The following is a 23,081-nucleotide window of genomic DNA, read 5'->3' as shown; positions in this document are numbered from 1 at the left end:
CCACTAAACCCCGCCTCTCCAAGCTCCGCCCAATCCGTGACTCTAGTCCATCACCATTGGCTCTACGCGCTTCCCTCCAGGACCTCGATTACTACGGTAAGGGACCCCAAACGGAGTTAGGCTGCGGGTGAGCGCCTGCGCTCAGGGAGTGCCAGTCTCCCTGTCCCTCCAGCCCCTGAGTAATGTGGAAGAGTCAGATCTTCATCTGTAGACACCGTGCCTCTCACTGAACGCCGTTCCGCTCGTGGTGTCTTTCTAGTCCCGCCGACCTCCTTGGCGCTTCTGAGGCCGCTAGTCAGGCAATCTGCTGGGCACTCCGAGCGCGGGGTCCTCGCGGCATTCTCTGCTGCTTCGGCTGCGGTGCAGAGAGGACCCGGCACCGAATCACTGACGCGCCCAGGTGTCGGGGTGAGTGTGAGGGCGGGGAGTCTCCGTCCGGGCTGGAGACCTCTCCAAAGCCGGGGAGTAGACCGCATAGCTCCGGCTCGGGACTCTAGCCTGGGCTCCAGGAGCGTCCTCGCTGCTGTGCGCCAGGGCCGCGCCTGCCCCGCACGCCCGGGCTTTCTAGCCAGCTGGGCCGGAAGGGAGCGGTGCACCTGCCACGTAGGGTTCTCGAACCCTGGACCCCAGGCACGGGAAATGTCATCTGTAGTGAGGTGGAGTACCGACGACTTGAATTTGTCGGACCCCAGGTTTGGCCTTAGAGGGCAAGTCCCCTGATGAAGCAAAGAGAACGGTCTCTTTATAGGGTGGCGCCTGCATGAGCTGTCCTGGGATGGGGAAACAGTGAGTAGGGTGTTGCAGCTTCTCAGGGGACAGGTGACAGGGCTGTAAACTAAAAAGGTGGCCTGGAGTATGGAAACATAATGAGGGGTGGGCTGATTGGATGCCGTGGATTTGTTTGATATTGAAGCTTGAGCTTCCTAGTTGAGAAGTTGGGTCACTGTAAAAATCCGGCGTTCTCACAGGAAAACGTTTGTTTGTTTGTTTGTTTGTTTTGTGGCATTTGGGAATTTGACTTGGAAACACATTACACAGGAAAAAAAGGAATTTTCTGCCGACAAATATATAAATCCTTCCTCTGTATTGAAAGAAGAAAACGTGCCCCCTTTTTGAGAGAGTCCCACTGCTATTATCTTGTTTCTCAGTGTCTTCCTGTTTTTTAAACTTTTTTTTTTGCATTTATTTGTTTGTTGTATGCGTGTTGCATGCCACAATACACATGTAGAATTCAGAGGACAACTTCTGGGCCACAATTCTCTCCTTCCACCATGAGGGTCTTAGTGATCAAACTCAGGTCCTTAGGCTTGCTAGCAGACACCTTTTTTGATGAGCCATCTCAGTCTCCTTATCTTTGTTTTACCTACTTGCTGCTTCTAGCTAAGAACCACACTGCAATGCCGTTGCCAACATCCTACTGAGTTATCACTAAAATTACTTTAACCAAGATCACCGATCACATCAAATATGACTATCATAGATTCTCAGAATGGATTAAAAAATAAAATAAAAAAAAGGTTTGGAGCTGGAGAGCTGGCTTGTCAGTTAAGAGCACTAGATGCACTTTTGATGGACCCAGGTTCAATTCCCAGCCCTCACACAGTGGCTAACAACTGTCTGTAACTCCAGTCCCATGGGAATCCTATTCCCTCTTCTGGCCTTCTTGGGCATTGCACACTCAGTGCACAGATACATATGCACCCATACAAATAAAATAAAAACTTAAAAAAAAAAAAAAACTACTTGTGAAGCAGCAAAAGTTAACCCCTTTTTAATGCATAATACATAGATATACTTTAAATAGGCAGGTGTTGTTGTTTTGGGTTTTTTTTCTAATTTGTGTGGAAGATGATGCAGAAGAACCCAAGTTCAGGTCCCATTACCCAGACTGGGTGGCTCTTAACAACCAATAACTCCAGGGAATCTGATGAACTTTTCCGGCCTTTGCAAGTACCTATACTCACATGACATATACAAACAGAAATACATATAAAATTAAAGTTTAAAAAACTTGGGTTGTGAGCTGCCTGAGACCGAACTCTGGTCCTCTGCTGAAGCAGTGATCAAACTCAGGTCCTTAGTGGTTTTAATCCCACCCCCTGTATCTCCAGCTTCAAGGAATCCACTGTCCGCTCCTGGTCCTCATGGATCTGCATTGACATGCACAAACCCATACTCTAATACACATTTAAATTATTGAAAAATAAAGTCTTATCAAACAATCTATAGGGAACAGTATGACTGGCTGAGGGTAAAAGACTGGAAATGTTAGATCATTGGTAGCCAGCATTCTTGGCATATGCCTTAATCCCAACACTTGGGTGGCAGAGGAAAGCAGACTTTTTTTTTTTTTTTTTTTTTTTTTTTTTTTATTTTTCGAGACAGGGTTTCTCTGTAAAGCCCTGGCTGTACTGGAACTCACTCTGTAGACCATGCTGGCCTCGAACTCAGAAATCTGCCTGCCTCCGCCTCCCAAGTGGTGGGCTTAAAGGCGTGCACCACCACGCCCGGCTGAAAGCAGACTCTTGTGTTAGAGGCCAACCTGGTCTTCAGAGTGAATTCCAGGACAGCCGAGGTTACATAGAGAAAGCCTATCTTGGGATTAAAAGGAAAATTTAAAAAGGAAAATTGTAAAACATTTTTTGAGATTTATTTTTATTATTTTTCTGTATTATTTGGGGTTTATTTTTATCATTTGTATTATTATGTTTGTATGTGGGTGTGTGCACATGAGTGCCACGCCCATGGAAACAAAAGGCAATAGATCCCCTGGAGCTGGATCTGCCTGACAGGTGCTAGGATTGAATCTGAGTGGTTTGCTTGTTTGTTGAGTTAGGGGTTCGGTGGTGGTGGTGGTGGTGGTGGTGGTGGTGGTGGTGGTGTTGTTGTTGTTGTTTTAGGGGTGTATTTTATTTGGTATTTTTGTTGGTGTTGTTTGGTTTTTTTCAAGACAGGGTTTCTCTGTGTAACCACCCTGGCTGTCCTGGAATTCACTTTGTAGACCAGGCTGGGCTCGAACTCACCGATATCCCCCTGCCTCTTCCCTTGAAGTGCAAGATATTCGACACCAAGCCCAGCATAATCTGGATCTTCTGTAGGAACATGTTGTACATGCTCTGAATCACTGAGCCATCTCCAATCTGAGAAAAACACTTCTACTCGTCCTTTTAAATCTTCACAGCTTGACTTCTGTGTAGCATTCTCCTAGAAATGCATAAATACACTTCAGATACTAAAACTCTCCCACAACCCTTCCCCATTTTTAAAATTCTGCTCCAGCTCCATCTTAGGCTTTTTTTTTTTTCCTTTTTTAGTTCCACTTCCTTGCTATTCAAATACTGGTTTTCCTTTCATATATGTTTCTTGCTCTGTTCATAATTTCTTTGGATCTAACTCTTTATAATACCCATTAACAACATATCAGTCTCTTTGAAGGACTAGACTCAATCAAATACAGTGAATGTACTCATTTGAGTCAAATGTATTAGGAATTGGGTCAAATTATGTATGACCAGGACTATTTCAGCTGTCTTATTTCTGCAAAACATACCCAGACTTAAATACTTTTTTTTTCTCAAAGCCTGTCCAAATCTCATTGTTAATTTTACTCCATTCTCTTGTTAACCTTCCAGTACAGGCTCCTACTAGGGTAGAGCCTGAGAAGGCCAGAAGAGGGCACTGGATCCCCTTGGACTAGGGTTACAGACAGTTGTAAGGGTACTGTCAAGCCTTGTTCTCTAGCCTGCCAAGCCATCTATCTCTCCAGCTCTGATCCATCACTCATCTCTTAACTGGTGTCACATAATTTGGTGCCTTCTTATCCAATTTCCATAGTATAATCTCTCTAGAAATGTAAATCAGATTTGCATATTTCCTCTCAAAATAAATTAAATAAAATGTGGGAAATGAGTTTACACTACACCAAGAACAATAAACAAGGCAAGCCGTGCCGGTGCCCAGTGACTGTTTTCATAGCCTTACCTTTCTTTCAGCATTTCTTCAACCTTAAGAGTTGCAAATTTTGTTTTGGATTTCTTTCATGTGTCTCTTTGTACGTGTAAACCCTGAAGATTCGAATAGTTCACTCTATTTCTCCTATCATACGAGTTGCTTCTTACTGTATTTGTATTTGCAACTGAATAAAAGTATAGAAATTTTTAGTTTATCATATCCCCCCAATGCCTAATATATAAATATAGAACAGTTTGTTGAATGGGGGAAAATGGTTAAGATTCTGGTTGAGAATCAGAGGAGCTAAATTCTTCTCGTTTCTTATTTGTGTACATGTACATGCGTGTGTGTGTGTGTGTGTGTGTGTGTGTGTGTGTGTGTGTGTGTGTGTAGGTGCATGCAACTGCAGGGGTCCCCATGTGTGTGTGGATCAGAGGTTTAAGTTGGGTGACTTTGTGGTTCTCCACCTTATTTCCTGAGGCAGTCTCACTGAACCTGGGCCTCACTGACTGGCTAGAATAGCTAGCCAGAAAGCCTGTCTCCACGCTACAGTCCCCAGCCCCTTACTCCACTGTTAGTTACAGAAAGGAACTACCCACCACCTCCTGTTTTGATATGGCAATGGGGATCCAAATTCAGGTTCTCGTGCTTACATGGCAGGCTCTTTACTGACCTAAACATCTTTCCATCCCCCATTCTCTCACTGTGTATAAAGGCCATTCTGTGTCTCCATTATGCTCTGTGTAGAAGAAACCTCGGGTGTGGTGGATGACTGTAGTTCCTGTTGCTTAAGATGCTGTGGCAAGGGATAGCTTAAGGCCATGAGTTTGGCAACATAAGACTATCTAAAACGAAAAAGACACTCTTACCTTCCAAGAATATTTTGACTACTGTAATTGTCAGGAAGAATGCACACATAAAGAGGATTCATGAAGCAGTTACACTACAATCAAATCTCTGATGGGTGTGTTTGCAATTCAGAAGTCATGTATCACACACAGTTTGTGGTGGTGGTGGTCCCCGTGTAGTTTCCTAAGAGAATTCAATAAAGTAGGGAACAACATAACTGCAGATATTAAAAGCATAAGTGGCTAAAGAAATAGGCTAATTCTTTTTCTGTTTCATGAGGTGTTGCTTCTTATATACATTAGGCAATTGGTCATAATATGGATAGAAAAATTAAGATCTCTTTTCTTCTTATAGGAGGTTAAAATAGGTTTTAAAGCCAAGTGCTGTCGAGTGCTGGAAGTGTTACGCTCTCATCAGCACAAAGGACAACAGTAAATCCAATGGCTGGTTTGACTACACAGTATTCTGAAGCCTGAACTGCTGCCAATAAAAACAACTTTGGTGGAAACTTTCCTGGAAAGACTTTTTCACCAGATTAAGAAAGTGAGTGGAAATATAATCCTGAAATAAAGAAACCAGTCAAAACAAGCACCTGTCTTAGAGAGTGTTGTGGTAATGGAGTGCCACTGTGATCCAGGGGGCTAGTGGTTTGACATAACTTGTGTCACTTCTTTTGTTTCTACTCTAATCAGTTAAACTTTCTCAGCATAAAAACAAGAGCATGTTTTGGTTTNTTTTTTTTTTTTTTTTTTTTTTTAAGATTTATTTATTTATTATGTATAAGTACACTGTAGCTGTCTTCATATACTCCAGAAGAGGGCGTCAGATCTTGTTAAGGATGGTTGTGAGCCACCATGTGGTTGCTGGGATTTGAACTCAGGACCTTTGGAAGAGCAGTCAGTGCTCTTAACCACTGAGCCATCTCTCCAGCCCATGTTTTGGTTTCTATATGGAACATATCCTTCAACTCTTCCTTTTAAATGAAGCCAGACAGCACATTGACTATAGCATCTATAGTGATATCACCACCAGATGTGAGTATGATAAATACCACGGCCAAGAGCAACTTGTGGAAGAAAGGGTTTGGCTTATACATCCTGATCACAGATGCTTATTGAAGGAAGTCAGGTCAGGGAATGAGGAAAGTGCAGAGGCAGGAAACAGGAGGGACGCTGCTTAGTGGCTTGCTTAGCTTCTCACATCACCCAGGAGCCTAGGCATTGCACCACCCATGGTAGTCTGGGTCCGACATTAATTATTAATCAAGGAAATGGCCAACAGATATGCCCGCAGAACAGTCTAATGGAGGCAACTCCTCAATTAGACTTTCTCTTCCAGATTTACCTAGGTTGTGTCAAGTTAACAGAACTAACTAGCATATATTGTATATTGCACTGATTAACTATCCTATGTTAAATAAACTTGCATTCTTGGAATAAATCATATTTTTTTTAAAATTTGTTGCTGAATTTTGCTTTCTAGAATTAATAACTTTTCCATCTGTGTTCTTAAGTGATCTTAGTCTGCTATTATTTCCATTGCCTTTATCTGGTTTTTATGTCAAGGCAATATGACAAGAAATTTTTTTAATACAATATATTTTGATTATAATCTTTCTCCTTCCCCTACCCAGGTCCTTCCCTCCTCCATACCTACCCAGCTTTGTGTCCTCTCTTTCCAAAAAGAAAAGAAAAGGAAGAAAGAAAATAAGACAAATAGAAAACAGACAAAAAATAATAATAACAAAACAAAATGTACATAAACACACACACACACAAGCGAGCGTGCAGAGTCATCCTCGTGTTGTCAACTACTGTGGATTGTGCCTGCCCTGCCCAGTGATACGCTATTGGAGAAAAACAGTTTTCCCTCTCCTAACATGTATCAGTTGCAAACAGCTTGGTTAGGGGTAGGACTTGGTGTCTGCGTCCCTTTCTCTACCCTGGGATTTTTCTGGTTTGAATCTGTGGAGGTCTTTGTGTGGTGTCAGAGTCTCTACAAGTTTATATGTGTATCATCTCTGTTGTGCCTGGAAGATGCTGTTTCTTTCCTTGGAGTTGTCCACTACTTCTGGTTCTTGGACTCTTTTCTGCCTCTTCTACATAGTTCCCTGAGTCTTGAGAGGAGGGATATGAAAAAGACCTCCTGTTTAGGGCTGAGTGCTCCAAAGTCTTTTACTTGCTGTACATTGTCCAGATGTGAGTGTCTGCATTAATTACAGTCTACTGCAACTGTGCATTTTCAGTGTACAGTAAGTATAACCCCCTTTTTTTCCTCCACAGAAAATGATCCACAGTCTATTTCTTATCAACTGCTCTGGCGACATCTTTCTAGAAAAACACTGGAAGAGCGTTGTAAGCCAGTCAGTGTGTGACTATTTCTTTGAAGCTCAGGAGAAAGCTGCTGATGTTGAAAATGTACCACCTGTCATTTCAACACCTCACCACTACCTCATTAGTATCTACCGGGATAAGCTCTTCTTTGTGTCTGTGATACAGACCGAAGTGCCACCTCTCTTTGTAATTGAGTTTCTGCATCGAGTTGCTGACACTTTTCAGGTTTGTATCCGTCAAACTGTTGTAACTAAATCACCCAAGATAGTTCAAAGAGACACACACACACACACACACACACACACACACACGCTTTCATTTGTTACTTAAATTTTGATGTGTACTGTCTGACTTCTCTTTGTAACTAAACATAATCTCATAAACACTTGCAGAGAGTATATAGTAGCGCACGTTGCAGTTCTGCTCATTGTTTTTTATGTGTGGCTAATTATATCATGAGGAAACAGGAGTGCCCTCCACTAAGCATTCTCTGGATCATCACAAGGTTTTTATTATCACGAGCTCCTTTATATTTCTGTTTTCTATTTTCTATATGATGAATAAACCAAATAGCTTAAAGCTTTGTATGTGTTTGAGTGTGGGATAATGAGGGCAAATGAAGTTTATAGCTCACATTCCAGATTAATGTCTCAGTACTTTCTGTCATGATATGTAATAGGAATCAGCTTCATATAAATACAATAAGAAAATATTGAAGAGAAATTTTAGGACTCCCATAGAGAATTTTTTCAAATCTATATATTTTTGGCATCTTAAACCATGAGTTAAGCTACTGTTAGTTCACTCTTCAGAACAAAGGGTATTATATAAACGCAAGCCTTCCTCCCTGCTTTCTCTTGTTCAATATCGTGAATATTTTGTTAGGACTACTTTGGTGAGTGTTCAGAGGCTGCAATTAAGGATAATGTGGTCATAGTATATGAGCTCTTGGAAGAGATGTTAGACAATGGATTCCCACTGGCTACTGAATCTAACATTTTGAAAGAACTGATTAAACCACCAACAATTCTGCGTTCTGTCGTCAATTCTATTACAGGTATGAAAAATGAAAACACTCTGCTAGGAACTGATCCATTGAAACTGTATAAACAGCTCATTTTGCTCATTTGACAGACTATTAGGGTAGTCTACTTTGGCCAAAATTAAGTTACCAATAATGCTTAAATGGATGTATATTTCCGTTCTTTTTCTTTTTCCCTCTCTTTCTCTCTCTAGGTGTGTGGGTGCACATGAAAGCATGCCTGCACACATGCCATAGCGTGTGTAACTTCTGTAACTCTCATCCAGGCTTCAAGGGGCTCAGGGTTCTGCCTATACAGAAAGCATGAGGCTTGAGTTTGTGTGTCAAGTTATAGGACCCTTGGGCCACCTAGTCTGTATATCCTCCCTTCTTCCCTGTCTCTCCCACTTTCTTCCCTCCCTCCCTCTTCTATCGATCCTCCTGCCTCTGCTTCCAAAGTGTGGGAGTTACAGAAGTAACTTCTGACCAGACCCCCCTTTTCTTTTTGGGGGTGGAGAACAATAACAAAATCAGATCATATAAGGTCAGGGTAGTTCACATGTGTAATCATATCACTTAGGAAGCTAACCAGGGAATTGCTAAGTTCAAGGCCAATTCGGTATATAGAACGAGAAATACATTTTGTTTCGTTTATTGAAACAGGCTCAGTCTTGAAGGACAAAGGACTTTTAGGGTTAGGATATAGCTCATTTTCCTATTACTGGGTTCAATACACAGTACTTCAAAGAAAGAAAAACTAATAAAATGAATAGAAAATTAATTTATTAGTAGACTTCATGAATTGGGCTGTGTGCTTTTATTTTAAGTAAGCTTTCAGTTGGGTTTAATTGTGTGCCATACCTAGAAATTGAGTATATTCAGGACATTCTTTGGTTAAGTCATCTACAAAAAGTGGGCTTCATGGCACAAGCCTTTAATCCCAGCATTCAGGAGAATTTGAGGCCAACCTGGCCTACAGAATGAGTTCCAGGCCAGCCAGAGCTACATAATAGGACTAAATCCAAAAGGAAAAAAGTCTTCTAAAGGAAGATTCTTATAGAATGCTATATACCACTCCAGCTGCATCTGTACTTGTCCTTTTAACATCAAGGAATTACACTCTGGGAAAAGTAGTTTAAATATCTAAACATTTTAAAGTGTACCTTAATATTTCATGGACATTGTAGTGAGGCACCGTAAATCTCTCGAAACTAAGTATGTCTGGTGGGGGAAACAGCACAAACTGTTAGATATAGATATATAGATAGAAATATTTGCAAAGAGAAACATGCTAAAATGTTTACATTGACTATCTTTTTAGCTAAGAAGCCATCCTTATTTTTGTCTTATACATCTTCAAATATGTATATGAATGTGTGTGCGTGTGCATGGAGGTGTTGATGAATGTGTGTGCATATGCATGGAGGTGTTGATGAATGTGTGCGTGTGCACGGAGGGTTGTGCTCTGAGCTCTCACCTGTGTGTGCGTGTGCATGGAGGGTTGTGCTCTGAGCTCTCACCTGAGTCCTTTTTTGAGACAAGGTCTCTCTGAGCCTGGATCTAGGTCGTTGGCTAGCAAGCCCTAGCCATCCTGCCTCGACCCCCACAGTGCTAGGATCACAGGTGTGTACGAAGCCACACCCAATCTTTTTATGTGGGTGCTGGGATCTGGCAGGTCCTCATGTATGCATATCAAGCACTTTTATCCACTGAGCCATCTCTCCAACCAATTTCATACTTTTTAACTTTTAAGAAAAAAATGTATTTGGTAGGAAAAACTTATTGATGTGTAATGTAAAACTATAACATGGGTTGATGACATAAAGAGAATGGGTTCATACTGAATGTGGTGGTATACATCTGTAATCCCAGCTACTAGGGCGGCTAAAGGAGAACAGTTGTGAGGTCACAGGTAGAGAAGAGCCTTGCTTATTAAACTAAGGCCCCGATTCTGTTTCCTAGTACCACACCTATGTACACATACCAAAGAGTAGTTCAATAGTTGAAGTAATCTTTCTTGAACTACCAAGTGGCCACAGGACCAGGACCAGCACAGGACCCAGCAGAATCGGTAGATTGTAGAATAAGATAGAGAAATAAAAGCACTAATGAGAAAAATACACATAAAATGGGAGACTTAGCTGTGTTAGCCCCTGTAGCAGAAGTAGAGCTGTTAATAATTGAACACTGAAGGGTACACGGAGAAGCTGAAGCTGGGCTGATGGGATGGCCAGGCCTCTAGTCCACAGCAGGGAGCTGAGATGGGAGAACACTTTTGCCAGGGCTGAGCAAAACATTTAGCTTTTATCAGAAAGCAAGCGGGGGAGCACTGAAGGTTTCTGAACAGGGAAATATGATTAAAGCGGTGTTTTTCTAAAACTCTTGCAAAGGAACAGGCTGGCGACAGGAACACCAACAATAAATAGACTATAGTTAGCTTTGTTAGCTACACTCAGTGACACACCTGTAATCCTAGCAATTCGGAGGCTGATATGGGAGGGTCCGCAGTTCTAAGCCATCCCGGACTGCATGCATTCCTTGTCATTCAAAATTAATCTAGATTTGAGTATATTGGGTTGCTGTGTAGCCAAGTATGACTGAATTTGCAATCCTCCTGCCTCCACATCCTCACAAGTGCTAGGTTTAAAGTGTACACTCCACCATTGAATTCTGGACATTGAACAAAAGGCTTCATGCACATTAGGCAAGCACTCTGCCTGTTACGTCCCCAGCCCTGAAACCATAGTTTCTGTTTGGGGTGCTTTTGTCTTGTTTATGGAGACAGTCCTCATAAGAACTCAGGCTGGCTTTGAACTAGCAACCTTCCTGCTTTAGCCTCCTGAGTGTTGGCGTTGTAGGATTGTGCTACCTGTCTTGCATCCTGTTTTAGTTTTTTATTTGTTGCTTTATGAGGACAGGGTCTTCCTATGTAGCCCTGATTGGCCTGCATCTCACTCTGACCAGGCTGGCCTCAGACTTGCTCTTGCCCTCTTACCCTCTCTCAAATGCTGGGCTTACAAAGTCGAGCCCTACTCCCAGCTTTGCAAGTGTACAGAAAGCAGAATTACCAAAATAGAAACATTGGTAAATGCTACTTATGGGGGAAATTTCTTTAAAGAAACCTGCGTAAATGTTAGTGGTAGTTGATGTTAGTAATAGTAAACAGACTTGTTTTATAAACTGCCTTTTACTGCTGTTCAGCATGTGTTACTTTTACATTAAAATGTAAACTGAACAAACGGTTTAGTAAATCACAGTGGAAAGGGTTCTGTTTGGATATCCATACATACATTGTTTGCCAGGAAGCTAGTCAGATATTGAACGTTAATGATATTTCAGAAAAAAAAAAAAAAAGGTATACTAACCTTCAGAAAGGTATTGGGTTTTGTTTGTTTGTTTTGCTTTGTTTTATTTTTGCTATGCTGGGAATTGAATAAGGCCTTGCATGTTAGAACTACATTCTCAGTAGTCTACTGATGTTAAAGTGGGAAAATAAACAAAAAATATGTTCTTGGACTAGGAACTCCACAGATCGGGGCAGTCCCTCCTGTAGAATTCCCCTGAATACCCAAAAGCCAGGTTCTGAAGTCTTCTCAGTAGAGACTTCTTGCCAGCAAGGGTGTGAAGTAGCCAGTCTTCCTTTCATTACTACTAATAAACAGGAAGCAAAAGATAAATGAATGCTTGGTCTAACAGGTAGACAGGAAGGCCCATGGCCTATCTCTGGCCTCTTATGTGGAATATATATCCAGCAATTCTAGAGCCCATCACAACGGCTATGAAGGAAAATCCAAACATTAAAGTAGAAGCTAAAGCATTATTTTTTTTCTTTTCATAATAACTTTTCTAATAACCATTGCACACACCCACTTTGCCTTATTCTTTTCTAATTTCTAGGCAGTAGTAATGTTGGGGATACACTCCCCACTGGGCAGCTATCCAACATCCCATGGCGCCGAGCAGGAGTAAAGTACACAAACAACGAAGCCTATTTTGATGTAGTTGAAGAGATAGATGCAATTATAGATAAATCAGGTAATTATGTACATGTGGTCTTATGGGGGAAAAGAACTTCAGTTAACACAAGTTGAATTGAAAACTGAAATCCCTTGGCAGGAAGTTTTCAGCAGAGAAATACTCATTTTCTTTTTTTTTTTTTTTTAAGATTTATTTATTTATTATATGTAAGTACATTGTAGCTGTCTTCAGACACTCCAGAAGAGGGCATCAGATCTTGTTAGGGATGGTTATGAGCCACCATGTGGTTGCTGGGATTTGAACTCCGGACCTTCAGAAGAGCAGTCGGGTGCTCTTACCCACTGAGCCATCTCACCAGCCCGAAACTTTCATTTTCTAATGATGTATAAATCTTTTAGTTACATATAATTATCACAGCCACTAGTTGAGATATTGCCAGATGTTTTAATTCCCCTTGCAGTTACTCATCTGACAGGTATTACATATCCACGCTTCTCCACTTTGTACAATACTTCTGCTAAAGGCATCTTCTAGTGGTTTCAACCAGAGAAAACATTGGTGGTAAATACTAAAATAATAAATTTTTATTTTTAAAATATCTCATTGTATCCTTACAATTTATACATAAAGCAGCCGAGACTCAGAACTGTGTAACCTGCTCAGCATCATACAACTAGTTGGTATAGGGGAATGGATGACACGATGAATTACAGGTACAATCTTGTCTTCTTTCCAATATAACCTAAGCCTACAGCTTAGTCCATATTATGTGAAACCTGCTTCATCTTTAAATTCTAAACTTCTGTCCAAATAATCCTTACAAGATTGACTCGCTAAAGGTTTCATCTTTCTTAGACTTACACTCTAGCTAGTTAGGTGTAGCCAGTGAGAAACGATGTTGAAACTAGTATAATAAATCCAAATAGATCCTCTGTCCTCTCACCTGTCAGGTGCAAAACCTGTGGTTCTCACAACCAGAGTGTTCCATTACTCAGGATATAGTGATAGCTCTAGAGAAGACCCAAATCCATTCAGGTAATCAGCATTTTATTTCTTTCTTTAGGATCTACAGTCTTTGCAGAAATTCAAGGGGTCATTGATGCTTGCATTAAGCTGTCTGGAATGCCTGATCTCTCCCTCTCTTTCATGGTAAGCTTTGAGCTGTTCTGTAGTTCCTTGTAAGCATAATACATTTGAAATGCTAAATGATATGATTGCTGAAATAAAATTTTACTTATGTTGTATTTGTGTGTGTTTGACTTGGCATGCATTTGCCAGGGCAGACATGTGGTGATCAGAGGACAACTTCCAGGATGTGGATCCTAGAGATCAAACTCAGATCCTCAGGCTTGGTAGCAAACACACTCTACCTACTAAGTCATCTCTCCAGCCCTGGAGTGTGTATATTAGGTTACAAAGGATTATCTCAGAAATATTCCAAGCCAGCTTATCAGACAGTAACTGATGTGTTGAACATGGCCTTGATGGAAAGGTCAAAAAGAGGTCTTTACCTAGAATGTGCTAGAAGTAGCTCAAGATTTGCTGTCTGGCTTTTGTATCTTCATTGTTGTTTTTACTGACTATTTGCTTATGTAAAGGAGCATTGATCATTTTAGATTCAGCATGACACACTGCTACAAACAGCAAAGAGAAATGTGTCCTGGTTCTGTCTCTGTCCCCAGCATCTCTTGACTCTCTTGAAGCTCGGTCTTCATTGATAGGATACAGAAAGTGCTGCTTACTTAACCATAGTTTATAACCTCAAGTAAAGTAATGTGTATAAAATGTTTGCAAACTGTCAAAGGTTACAGAGCTATAAGGTGATTTTGATGTTATAATAAATTCTTGCACAGCTTTTACAATGGCTTAGGGAGTATATTCATAATATTCATAACATATATAATTCATTAATGTAAATATTTATGTCATAAGACTTATTATCTGTGCATATGGCTTATGTTTTCCTGACAGAACCCAAGGCTCCTAGATGATGTCAGCTTCCACCCATGCATCCGGTTCAAACGCTGGGAGTCTGAAAGAGTTTTGTCATTCATTCCTCCAGATGGAAATTTCCGACTCATATCGTATCGTGTCAGCTCACAAAAGTAAATTGACGAACCAGCCAGAATTTGCAAACACAGACAATCTGAATAGAACTCCCAGTTGCTGTTTCATCTTTAGCTGCTTCTTTAGCTGTGGCTCACCTGGAGACCTAATGAGAACTTTGTACCCAAAACAATTAGTGTTTCTGAACCTGGAAGTGTAGAGAAGTAGTGGCCGGGCATGGTGGCACACACCTTTAACCCCAGCACTCGGAAGGCAGAGGCAGGTGGATTTCTGAGTTCGAGGCCAGCCTGGTCTACAGAGTGAGTTCCAGGACAGCCAGGGCTATACAGAGAAACCCTGTCTCGAAAAAAACAAAAAACAAAAAAAAAACAACAAAAAAAAAATCTATGACTAAGACCAAGCCTTTGGACTGTGCATGACCTAGGCAAACCATGAACTCAGTGCCTTAGTCTGCTATGGTCTGTAAATTAACAAGACAGGATACCCTAAAACATCCCCTAAACAGCCTGCTTCAAGTCACTGTTCTCTACATTGAGTTTGGGGGGTTGAAGTGGTTCTTGTTTTTAAAACAGTATCTTATTTGTTACCTCAAACTCCTCCTGCCTCAGCTTTCTGAGTGCTAGGATCATTGTGTGCCACCACATTCAACTTGCATTGAGCTCTAAACAGTTTAATATTATCAGCTATAGTTGATTTGTCCCTTAAAATTTCAGAAAGCATTTGGGTAATTAGAAAAAACTGAAACTTTTTTCTGAGAAAATATTTTTCTTAGTGCCTTTAAATTCTTTTAATGGGCTCGCTCGCCCGCCCTCCCCCCCTTCTCTTTTTTTTTTTTTAACTATATCCCTTTATCCCAGTTGTGTCTGGTATTTGAAGGAGATTTCTGTTTGGGCTTATGTATTTGTTACTAACCCATACATTTCTAGCACATTGGTACCAGAGCATTGCTGCCCTCAACCCTAGAGCATAGGCCTAATCTGCTAGGGCATATGACCCTATGGCAGTTACAGACATCATAGGACATACACTACATCTGGAGTTGTCCCATACCTTTCATAATGTACTTTTGTATCTTTCTGTGTCTTTTTTTAGTCTAGTGGCAATACCAGTGTATGTGAAACACAGTATCAGCTTTAAGGAAAACAGCTCTTGTGGCAGGTTTGATATAACAATTGGACCGAAACAGAACATGGGAAAAACGATTGAAGGAATCACAGTAACTGTTCACATGCCCAAAGTTGTGCTGAATATGAACCTGACACCAACGCAAGGCAGCTATACATTTGATCCAGTGACCAAGGTACAGGCACTTCGAAACAAGAATGAGCAAGTGTTCTGCAGTCTATTTTGTGGTTGTGGGTGGAGGTCACAGTAGTTAGGGAGCAGGGCCCTTGCCTTGTTTACACAAGATTCTAGCAAAGGGTTTTCAGAGATCTAGAAAGATGATTTTCTCTCAGCTCCCTTGCTTGCTTATGTAGGAAATGTAAGTTTTCAGCAGAATAGAGTACTTGATAAATGAGAAGGTGTTTTGGTTTGGTTTGGTTTGTGTTTGGAATGGAAGGATCTTACTTGTAGCCCAGGCTGGCTCAGAGCCACTTGCCTTGCCTTATACTTAGGTAAAAGCATGTGCCCCACTCTTAGCTGAGGAGGTGTGGGTTTTTTTGTTTTTGTTTTTTTTTTTTTTTTTTTAATAAACTCATAGAACATTTTTTAGGTAGTTGTTTTTTTTTAGTTTTTGTTTTGCTTGAGACAGTTTCTTGATGTAGTATTGGCTGCCCTGGAATTTGCTATGTAGACCATGCTGGCCTGGAACTCACAGATACTACTGCCTCTACTTTCAGAGTTCCTAAGTTAAAGGCATGGGCCACTACACATAGAGCCTTAAAAAATAAAAATCCTCTAACCTTGGGGCTGGAAAGATGGTTCAGTGTCTAAGAACATATACTGCTATTGTAGAACACTCAAGTTTGGTTCCTAACAACCACGTGGGAGGTACACAACTGCCTTAACTCCAGCTTCAGGAAATCTGACACCCTCTTCTGGCCTCCGACGGTTCTGTACTAACATGCACAAACTAATATAGACACAGATGTACATATAAATACAAATAATGTAAAAAAGAAAACATGTAACATCTTACGAATTCGAAGAGCCTTTCTGTTACCCTTTAAGTGTGAGCAGGCGAGTCCACATTCTCACCTTCCAGCTGAGCTGGAGTCATCCTCAGTCCCACACACAGTGATTCTGCTATGGATTCTGTAACTGAACGTTTAGTGATTAGAACATAAGCCAATTGTCTAGTCCCGGCTTCTCCTGTTTTCTAAGACACTGCTTCATTTTGTGTAGTATATAGCATCTGTCAACCTCTGAGCATGTCTTTAACACAGTTCAGTTATTTTCTCTTGTCTTTTTAAGGTACTAGCATGGGATGTGGGCAAAATTACTCCACAAAAGCTCCCAAGTCTTAAAGGACTAGTAAATTTACAGTCAGGAGCACCCAAGCCAGAAGAGAATCCAAACCTCAACATACAGTTCAAGATCCAGCAGCTTGCTATTTCAGGTAACATATGTTTGCTGGGCATTTAGGGGATACTGGGGCTAGGAGTTTGGAAGAGTACTGACAGCTCTACCCTAGAAGGAGCAGCAGCTCCAGTTTGCCTTCTGTGTAGCTGGTCTCCAGACAGCAGCCATTTGAGAACACAACTTATCTCATGCCCTTCTGTCACACGTGCCTCACCTCACCTTCATTTAAGAGCCAGAGAAGCCCTCATTTGTGTTCAAAGAGAGTGGAACTAGCTAGTTTTGTAAGCATGTTTCTGGCCGCAGGGCCATCTTAACTAAGGCCATGCTCCCTAGAGTACAGCGTGTGGGTGATAGAAAAGGGATGTTGTTTCCACATGATGAATGGAGCACTGTGCAATGTCACATCTAAGGCACAGTGTTCATTGCTAAACAAGTACTGCATTATTACTCTGGTAGTAATGATTCGTTTCATTCTTTTTTGACACAGGCTTAAAAGTGAACCGCTTGGACATGTATGGTGAGAAGTATAAGCCATTTAAAGGAGTCAAATATGTCACAAAGGCTGGGAAGTTCCAAGTGAGGACATGAGAAGAGGCCAAACTTGCTCAAGATCAGTTTGTTTTTCAAGTGTCATTGCAATTTATTACTATTAGGTACCAAGTGGGTGGGAATACTATACAGCATTTGTGTCAAGCTACCCTGCTAACAAAGTTGCTTAGTAATTGATGTAGGGTTCTTAAGGAGCTTTAAGCTAAGGAAAGTTTTCTAAAGACTTAGCTTATTTTGTATCTTTTCACTTAGGAAAAGGGTTAGATGATTTCTTCCATGGGGGCTACCAGCTGAATGCTGCACATTATAACAGTCAAAGCAGAAGGCTACAGTGATAACCTCTCTCCTAAAGCAAGCAAACTGCTCTCATCTACCAGCAGGAACTGTCTCAGTCTGTGATATGTCAGGTGCAGCCAAGTGTCACACCTTCTGATATTAGCCATCTCAATCAGTCTGTCCCAAGAGAGGAGATTGCCCCACCCCAAGAAGTTTACAGAAAACTGCCTCTTCAAGTGTTTGCCTTACTCAGCTTTTCACTTGTGCCATTAAGCAAGCACTGTAGCAAAAGCCACTTCCACATGGCACTGGCAGGGAGCACTTCAGCTCCATGCTCCATTCTCACTGTACTTGGTATTATATTTTTTATAAATAAGAGTTTTATGTAAAGCTCAGATTTTGATTTACAAGGACCTTGCTGCAGTAAATATCCCATCAATCTTGGCCACTAGTTTAGCTGTTAGATAGCACAATCAAATCATTTGCATCAAAAGGGCAAATACTTTATTAAGATAATGAAAGGGAACACTACTGTTGTTAGCAAGTTACTGCAGGCACAGGTGTTAATGATTTTAAACAAATCAAAGTAGTAAAAGAAAATCAAGCAAAACCTTTGCCATTCTCATGTTTTATTAAAACTTTATTTAATGCCACTAACCTAGTTAGCTTGAAACCCTAGTTTAGCTAAAGAAGGAAATCATGAGTTTCACTATGTTGCTCTTTTCAATCTTTTATCTTTTTCTGTCTAAATAGTTGAATTTGCTTGTGTGCCCTGCATTTGGGGGAGCGCCTTTTCATACTACATATATCTCAAGACTATTGTGATGAACTTCTCCAAACTTCTGTCAAATTCGAATGAAGCACTTAAGTGTCTTTGCTGTACTGTGTAAGTGGAAGAACATTACACTGAAGTGCAGAGTCCTCAGTAACCATTTATACTAATTGGTCTTTATGCTTGAAAAGCCAGTCTGTGACTCAGTCCATTCTGCATCTTTCACTTGGAAATCCTTGTTCAATGACAAAAGAAAATGGAGGAAGACAAAAGTGCTTGCCCTTCCTAGTTGCCTTGTCATCCTTTGTCCCTCCTTACCATGCTAGGTCATGTCCTAGGCTCACTCCACGTTGGCATGCCAACAATGCAGCAGCAGTGCCGCTGTGGCCCCCATCTAATAAGAATGCCAACTGTTGCAAAACTTCAAGTAGACTTTTCTTGAGTAACAAATCTCAGATTGACAATTATATTTTAAGTCAAAACATAAAATATTCCCTTTGACTAAGATTGGTTATCTAGTTCTAGTTTTAGTATCTTGTTCCTTCACATCAAAAGCAATCACACCAGTTTTAGTTCTTCACCATCCTTTATCTCACGACCATACCTAGTCCGCACAGCTTCTTTCTTGTGCATCTTCTTGTCTAAGACTTGTTTCCAGGAATTTCTGCTAAAATAGCTAAGCAGACTGAATTCTTTTACTGTTAAAATTGTTGTATTTATTAATTTGACAGAACCTAATAAGTCCTTTCTCTAGTTCTGGCTATCATGTCAATAAATGAGAGTAACCAAATGATTTTTTAAGTTTGATTGTTGATGGAATATTCTCATATTCAGGCTGTATTAACGCTGGCTGCACTGGATCAGTTTCTTCTGTATCATAAAATGTTACAGTTGCTTGAAGAACATTCAAGAGGCCTCTTCCTGAATAGAGCATATTTATAACCATTCATCTTCTGGTAACAGACCACGTGATAAAAATGATCAAAGCTATCTTCCTTACCACTTAAATATAGACCCAGGAATACCCAGTATTAAAATATTTTTTAAACAGAGTTCTGGGTAATCCAGCATATTCTCCTGTTTCTGTTGTTCTTAAGAAATCATAATCTAAGAGTAAATAAGAGATACTTATTTTCTGTGTGAGGTAGCCCCCCCCCCCCAATGGAATTCGGCTGGTAGCTTCATTTCCTAATGGTGCTACAGAAGAAGACTGGAAATATGCTGGTATTATTGTCCTTAAAAGCAACTGGTTAAAAATACAACTAACTGCAGACTCTGCAGCACAAACAGTAAACAAGGTGAACAGCACACAGGGATTTCCGAGTCTATTCAGCAGCCATGGACACAGGCTGCTGTCCATTCTGTAAGTCAATGCAATAAGTTTACCCTGTGGTATTACTTAACCTTTTCTTTTTCTCCTTCAGTTCTAGAAAATTAGGCAAAAAGCATGTTTTTTGTTTTAGTCAGTGTTTCCTCAAACAAGAGGAGGACTATGTCCTCAAAGCTAGTTCTGCCTCACACCCATAGCTATGTACTGGGGTTGAGAACAAACAAAAGTGTCCCTCACATTTCACAACTTCAGCTTTTTAAGGGACACTGGTGGTCTCTACTAAAATTAGGATGTCTCTAGCCAGGAGGTGACCTACATTTGGCTGCTTTGCCCATTGGTAATTTGTGATTTCTTCTCCTTCTAATGTATAAGAATACATTAGCTAGAATTGTTGCCAAGATTGTCCTTGATCACGCAGACCCTCTTATGTAACTACACTATTATAAAACTCCTTTATGGAGTGAATAAAGCCGTTTGTTTCCAGACCTTGGGAATTAGCTTCAATACAAAAGAAGTCTGACCTAAAGTTGTTAGTAAAATAACCTCAATTAGAGCATTATTCATATAAATGTACTTTATTGTTTTAAACAGAACAAAAGAAGAGGCAGAAACATTTGCATATAAGTCCTAGCTTATAAACATAGTTTTTAGTAGTGGCATCTCTAAGTCATTCAGGGACTGTTTCCTTTTGCCTCCTTGTACTGTAAGCACTGACACTCGAAAGCACATCTGGCAGACATGTGTCTCCAGAACTGGAAGAACTTGGAGAGCAAACATGATTTTTCTTAGTTCCTCTAAGTAATCTTTAGTAAAACAAAAGATGATCTTTGGCATAGATTCATACTTTAAAGGCATTGATATGCATTTATATCAGGTAAGCAACTATACAGATCTGCTGAGAGCTTTGAAAAGAATCTTTTATCAGCAAAAGGAAATAGGGGGAGCCTGAGTATTCAGGGTCAACTTAAGATTTACAAGTTCAGTGTTGGGATTGGACATACTAGATGTGGGAAGAACATCCAGGAAGATGGTCTCACTCCTGTATTCACATCTGGTTCCTGATTTCTGAAAGAAGCATTTGTATGCCGGGAAATGCTTGTACAGCCAGGATAAATGCAAAAAAAGGAAAATCACTTTTACACTAACTTTGCCCGATAGGAAACATGCCTTTCTGATAAATAGATACCATACTCATTATTCTTGAATACTTTGTATTTATGGAAGGATTAAAAAAGGCTTGGTTGTAGTTGATTAAAAGCAACTGGGAACTATAATAGTTCCTACTGATTTTTCCTTAGAAGCACCAGAAGTATAATCTGCAAATGCTATTCTCCCTTACACAAGAAATACCTTTCAGACAAGATTGCCTTTCCATTCAAGTCTCTTAAGGAGCAAGCCCTAATTCTTAGGTCTTAATTTTGAATGAACCTTTCAAAATTACAAGCAAAGTCAAGTGTGGTGGTAGGAGCTAATAGGCTGACAGAAGTTCAAGACTAGCCTGGACAACATAAAGAGACCCAGTCTCAAAATTTTAAAAAAAGAAAAAAAGTGGGGGATGGAGGGATTACAGACAAACACATACCTATGTATCTTTAAAGTCTTGTTTAAGAAGCATATAGAAGAAGACTGCCAAAGCCTAGTATGATTTGGTTAAAAGTAAATTTCTTCAGCTCAGAAATTAAAGAAAATAAGAGCTAAGAATAAGGCCTCAGCACAGACCTCTGCTGGCAGTGACAAAGCATAGAAAATCTGGGAGTGGCCCCACTGGGAGGATGGGCAGGATAACACCCCAGCTACTCTGCCCCTCTAGTGGCAGAGAGCACCAGTGTGTTTACAGAATGGTTACCTTGGCAACCAGACAAGGCAGGATGTGAGACAGGAAGTTTCCATAACACATACTAGTTAGTGGCATGGTAAAGACAGAAAATGATTTCCTCACAACAGTGAAAGTTGGTTTTCCATTGTGAGGAACTAGGGTTACACTGGGAGAAAGCAGGAAATGAATCCAGGCCGTACAAGCTGGAACTCTCCAGAGACCACTTTTTCCTGCAGCAATGATGCACAGCCCAAAGAAGGTAGGCAGGGTCAGCAGCAAGGGGGAAAACCCAAAATAACTTTGGAAGCATAGTTATTTAGACTTGCCTCAGCTCTAGGTCTTAAGAGCCTAAAAGGGGGGGGGGGGAGGTTGGTGAACCGTAAACACAGAAATGTCCCCCCCGGGGCAGAGCAGGGCTTCCTGCTAGTGTTCACGCTTATTCTGAGCTTCTGTAAAATCCATGGAAGAGGGTGCACATAGTAACTGAAAGTACAGGGTTTATAGAGAGACACATTTCAAAGTGTCCATGACAAGAGTATAAATGTTTTCTATGTGAAGAGGCCCCATTCCTTTCTGGTGTGTGAAACCAGGGATTGATTTTTCCATTCCTGACAACTCTGAATGGCTTCTGGAACTCAAGATGGTTGTCTTCTCCTTAGCAGAGGTTTATGTAGCAGCCAGGTTTGACAAGGAGCCTACTGGTACCAGGGAGTCTTTCTGACCCAGCGCAGAGTAAATCCAGCATCTGTTCGAATTTTGATTGAAGCAGCTTCTGCTTCTCGCACGGTCTCCTTCACAGACTGCATGAGGTTCTGGGCATTATGAACCAGCATCTCTGTGGCCTGCAATAGAAGAGCCCTGTTAACTATAGTCCCTAACGCAGCACTCGCTGCCAGGAGTGGACTGCAGTTAAGCCCCTGTACCAGATCCTCCTGCTTCACTGGTGGTTTAACTATATAAACAGCAATGTTTATACAATTTGGCTTGTATATCAATGACTGCAATGTGTCTTTGTATGGCTGACAACATGCACTAGTTCCTGGTTTTGAAAGGTGGTGTTCTTTCAGGACTCCTGCTATGTCCTTTACCTGTAACACTTTTCTTCCAAGTATGCCAGACTCCCCCTCCAGCATCTTAGCATTCTTTACTTGAAGATATTTTTCTTCATAAAATCCATCAATAATTTATGCTATATATTATACCTAGATTGCTTGGGGTGGGTTTTGTTTTGTTTTCTTAGTTGGCATTTGGTTTTGGTGTTTTGGGGAGGGGGTAGTTTGGTTTAATTTATCTGTCTGTATTCTTTAAGTTCCATAGGGCAGAGATTTTTGTTAGTTTTTTCACTGCTCTCCACTATTTAGTACAGGATGCATTTCAAAAGCAATGAATGAAAATAATCAAGCTAATCAACCCTTAAAAATGTAAGTACATTTTTTTTTTCAAAACACCAAACCAGAAGATGGGGATCTAGTTGGCTATCTATTCACACCCAGACAACTCAAGTATTTTTTTAAGATGTATTTATTATGTATACAGTGTTCTGCCTGCATGTATGCCTACAGGCCAGAAGAGGACACCAGATCCCATTACTCATGGTTGTGAGCCATTCATGTGGG

The 23,081-nt window shown here is 40.7% G+C and overlaps 2 protein-coding genes across 6 annotated transcripts in view; one reads left to right on the top strand and one right to left on the bottom strand.

Moving 5' to 3' along the window:
* The first annotated feature begins 96 nt into the window (after positions 1-96).
* Positions 97-20,226, top strand: Ap3m1 (adaptor related protein complex 3 subunit mu 1). Of its 3 annotated transcripts, none has more exons than XM_029541744.1 (10): positions 98-408; positions 5,155-5,343; positions 7,083-7,358; positions 8,019-8,190; positions 12,052-12,189; positions 13,196-13,281; positions 14,104-14,237; positions 15,292-15,499; positions 16,615-16,759; positions 17,210-20,226. In XM_029541744.1, exons 3-10 carry the CDS (start codon positions 7,086-7,088, stop codon positions 17,308-17,310), a joined length of 1,257 nt encoding a protein of 418 aa, XP_029397604.1. In that variant the 5' UTR covers positions 98-408; positions 5,155-5,343; positions 7,083-7,085; the 3' UTR covers positions 17,311-20,226. The 3 variants fall into 3 exon arrangements, with proteins under 3 accessions (XP_021058730.1, XP_029397604.1, XP_029397605.1); XM_029541745.1 differs by lacking the exon at positions 98-408 and adding an exon at positions 451-656; XM_021203071.2 differs by lacking the exon at positions 5,155-5,343 and having other exon boundaries at positions 97-408; positions 17,210-18,157.
* Positions 20,209-23,081, bottom strand: part of Vcl (vinculin) — a 99,717-nt gene continuing 96,844 nt past the window's right edge. For 2 of the 3 annotated variants that reach the window (XM_021202925.1, XM_029541743.1), the window contains exon 21: positions 20,209-22,307. In XM_021202925.1, coding sequence (XP_021058584.1) covers positions 22,161-22,307 — 147 coding nt within the window. In that variant the 3' untranslated portion in view covers positions 20,209-22,160. The remainder of the gene's footprint in view (positions 22,308-23,081) is intronic. The other variant, XM_021202924.2, reaches the window with a different exon arrangement.

This window comes from Mus pahari, chromosome 8 (genome assembly GCF_900095145.1).
Source record: "Mus pahari chromosome 8, PAHARI_EIJ_v1.1, whole genome shotgun sequence".
Taxonomy (NCBI): Eukaryota; Metazoa; Chordata; class Mammalia; order Rodentia; family Muridae; genus Mus; species Mus pahari.
The sequence above is the reverse complement of the archived record's forward strand: the minus strand, read 5'-3'. Positions and strand labels throughout refer to the sequence as shown.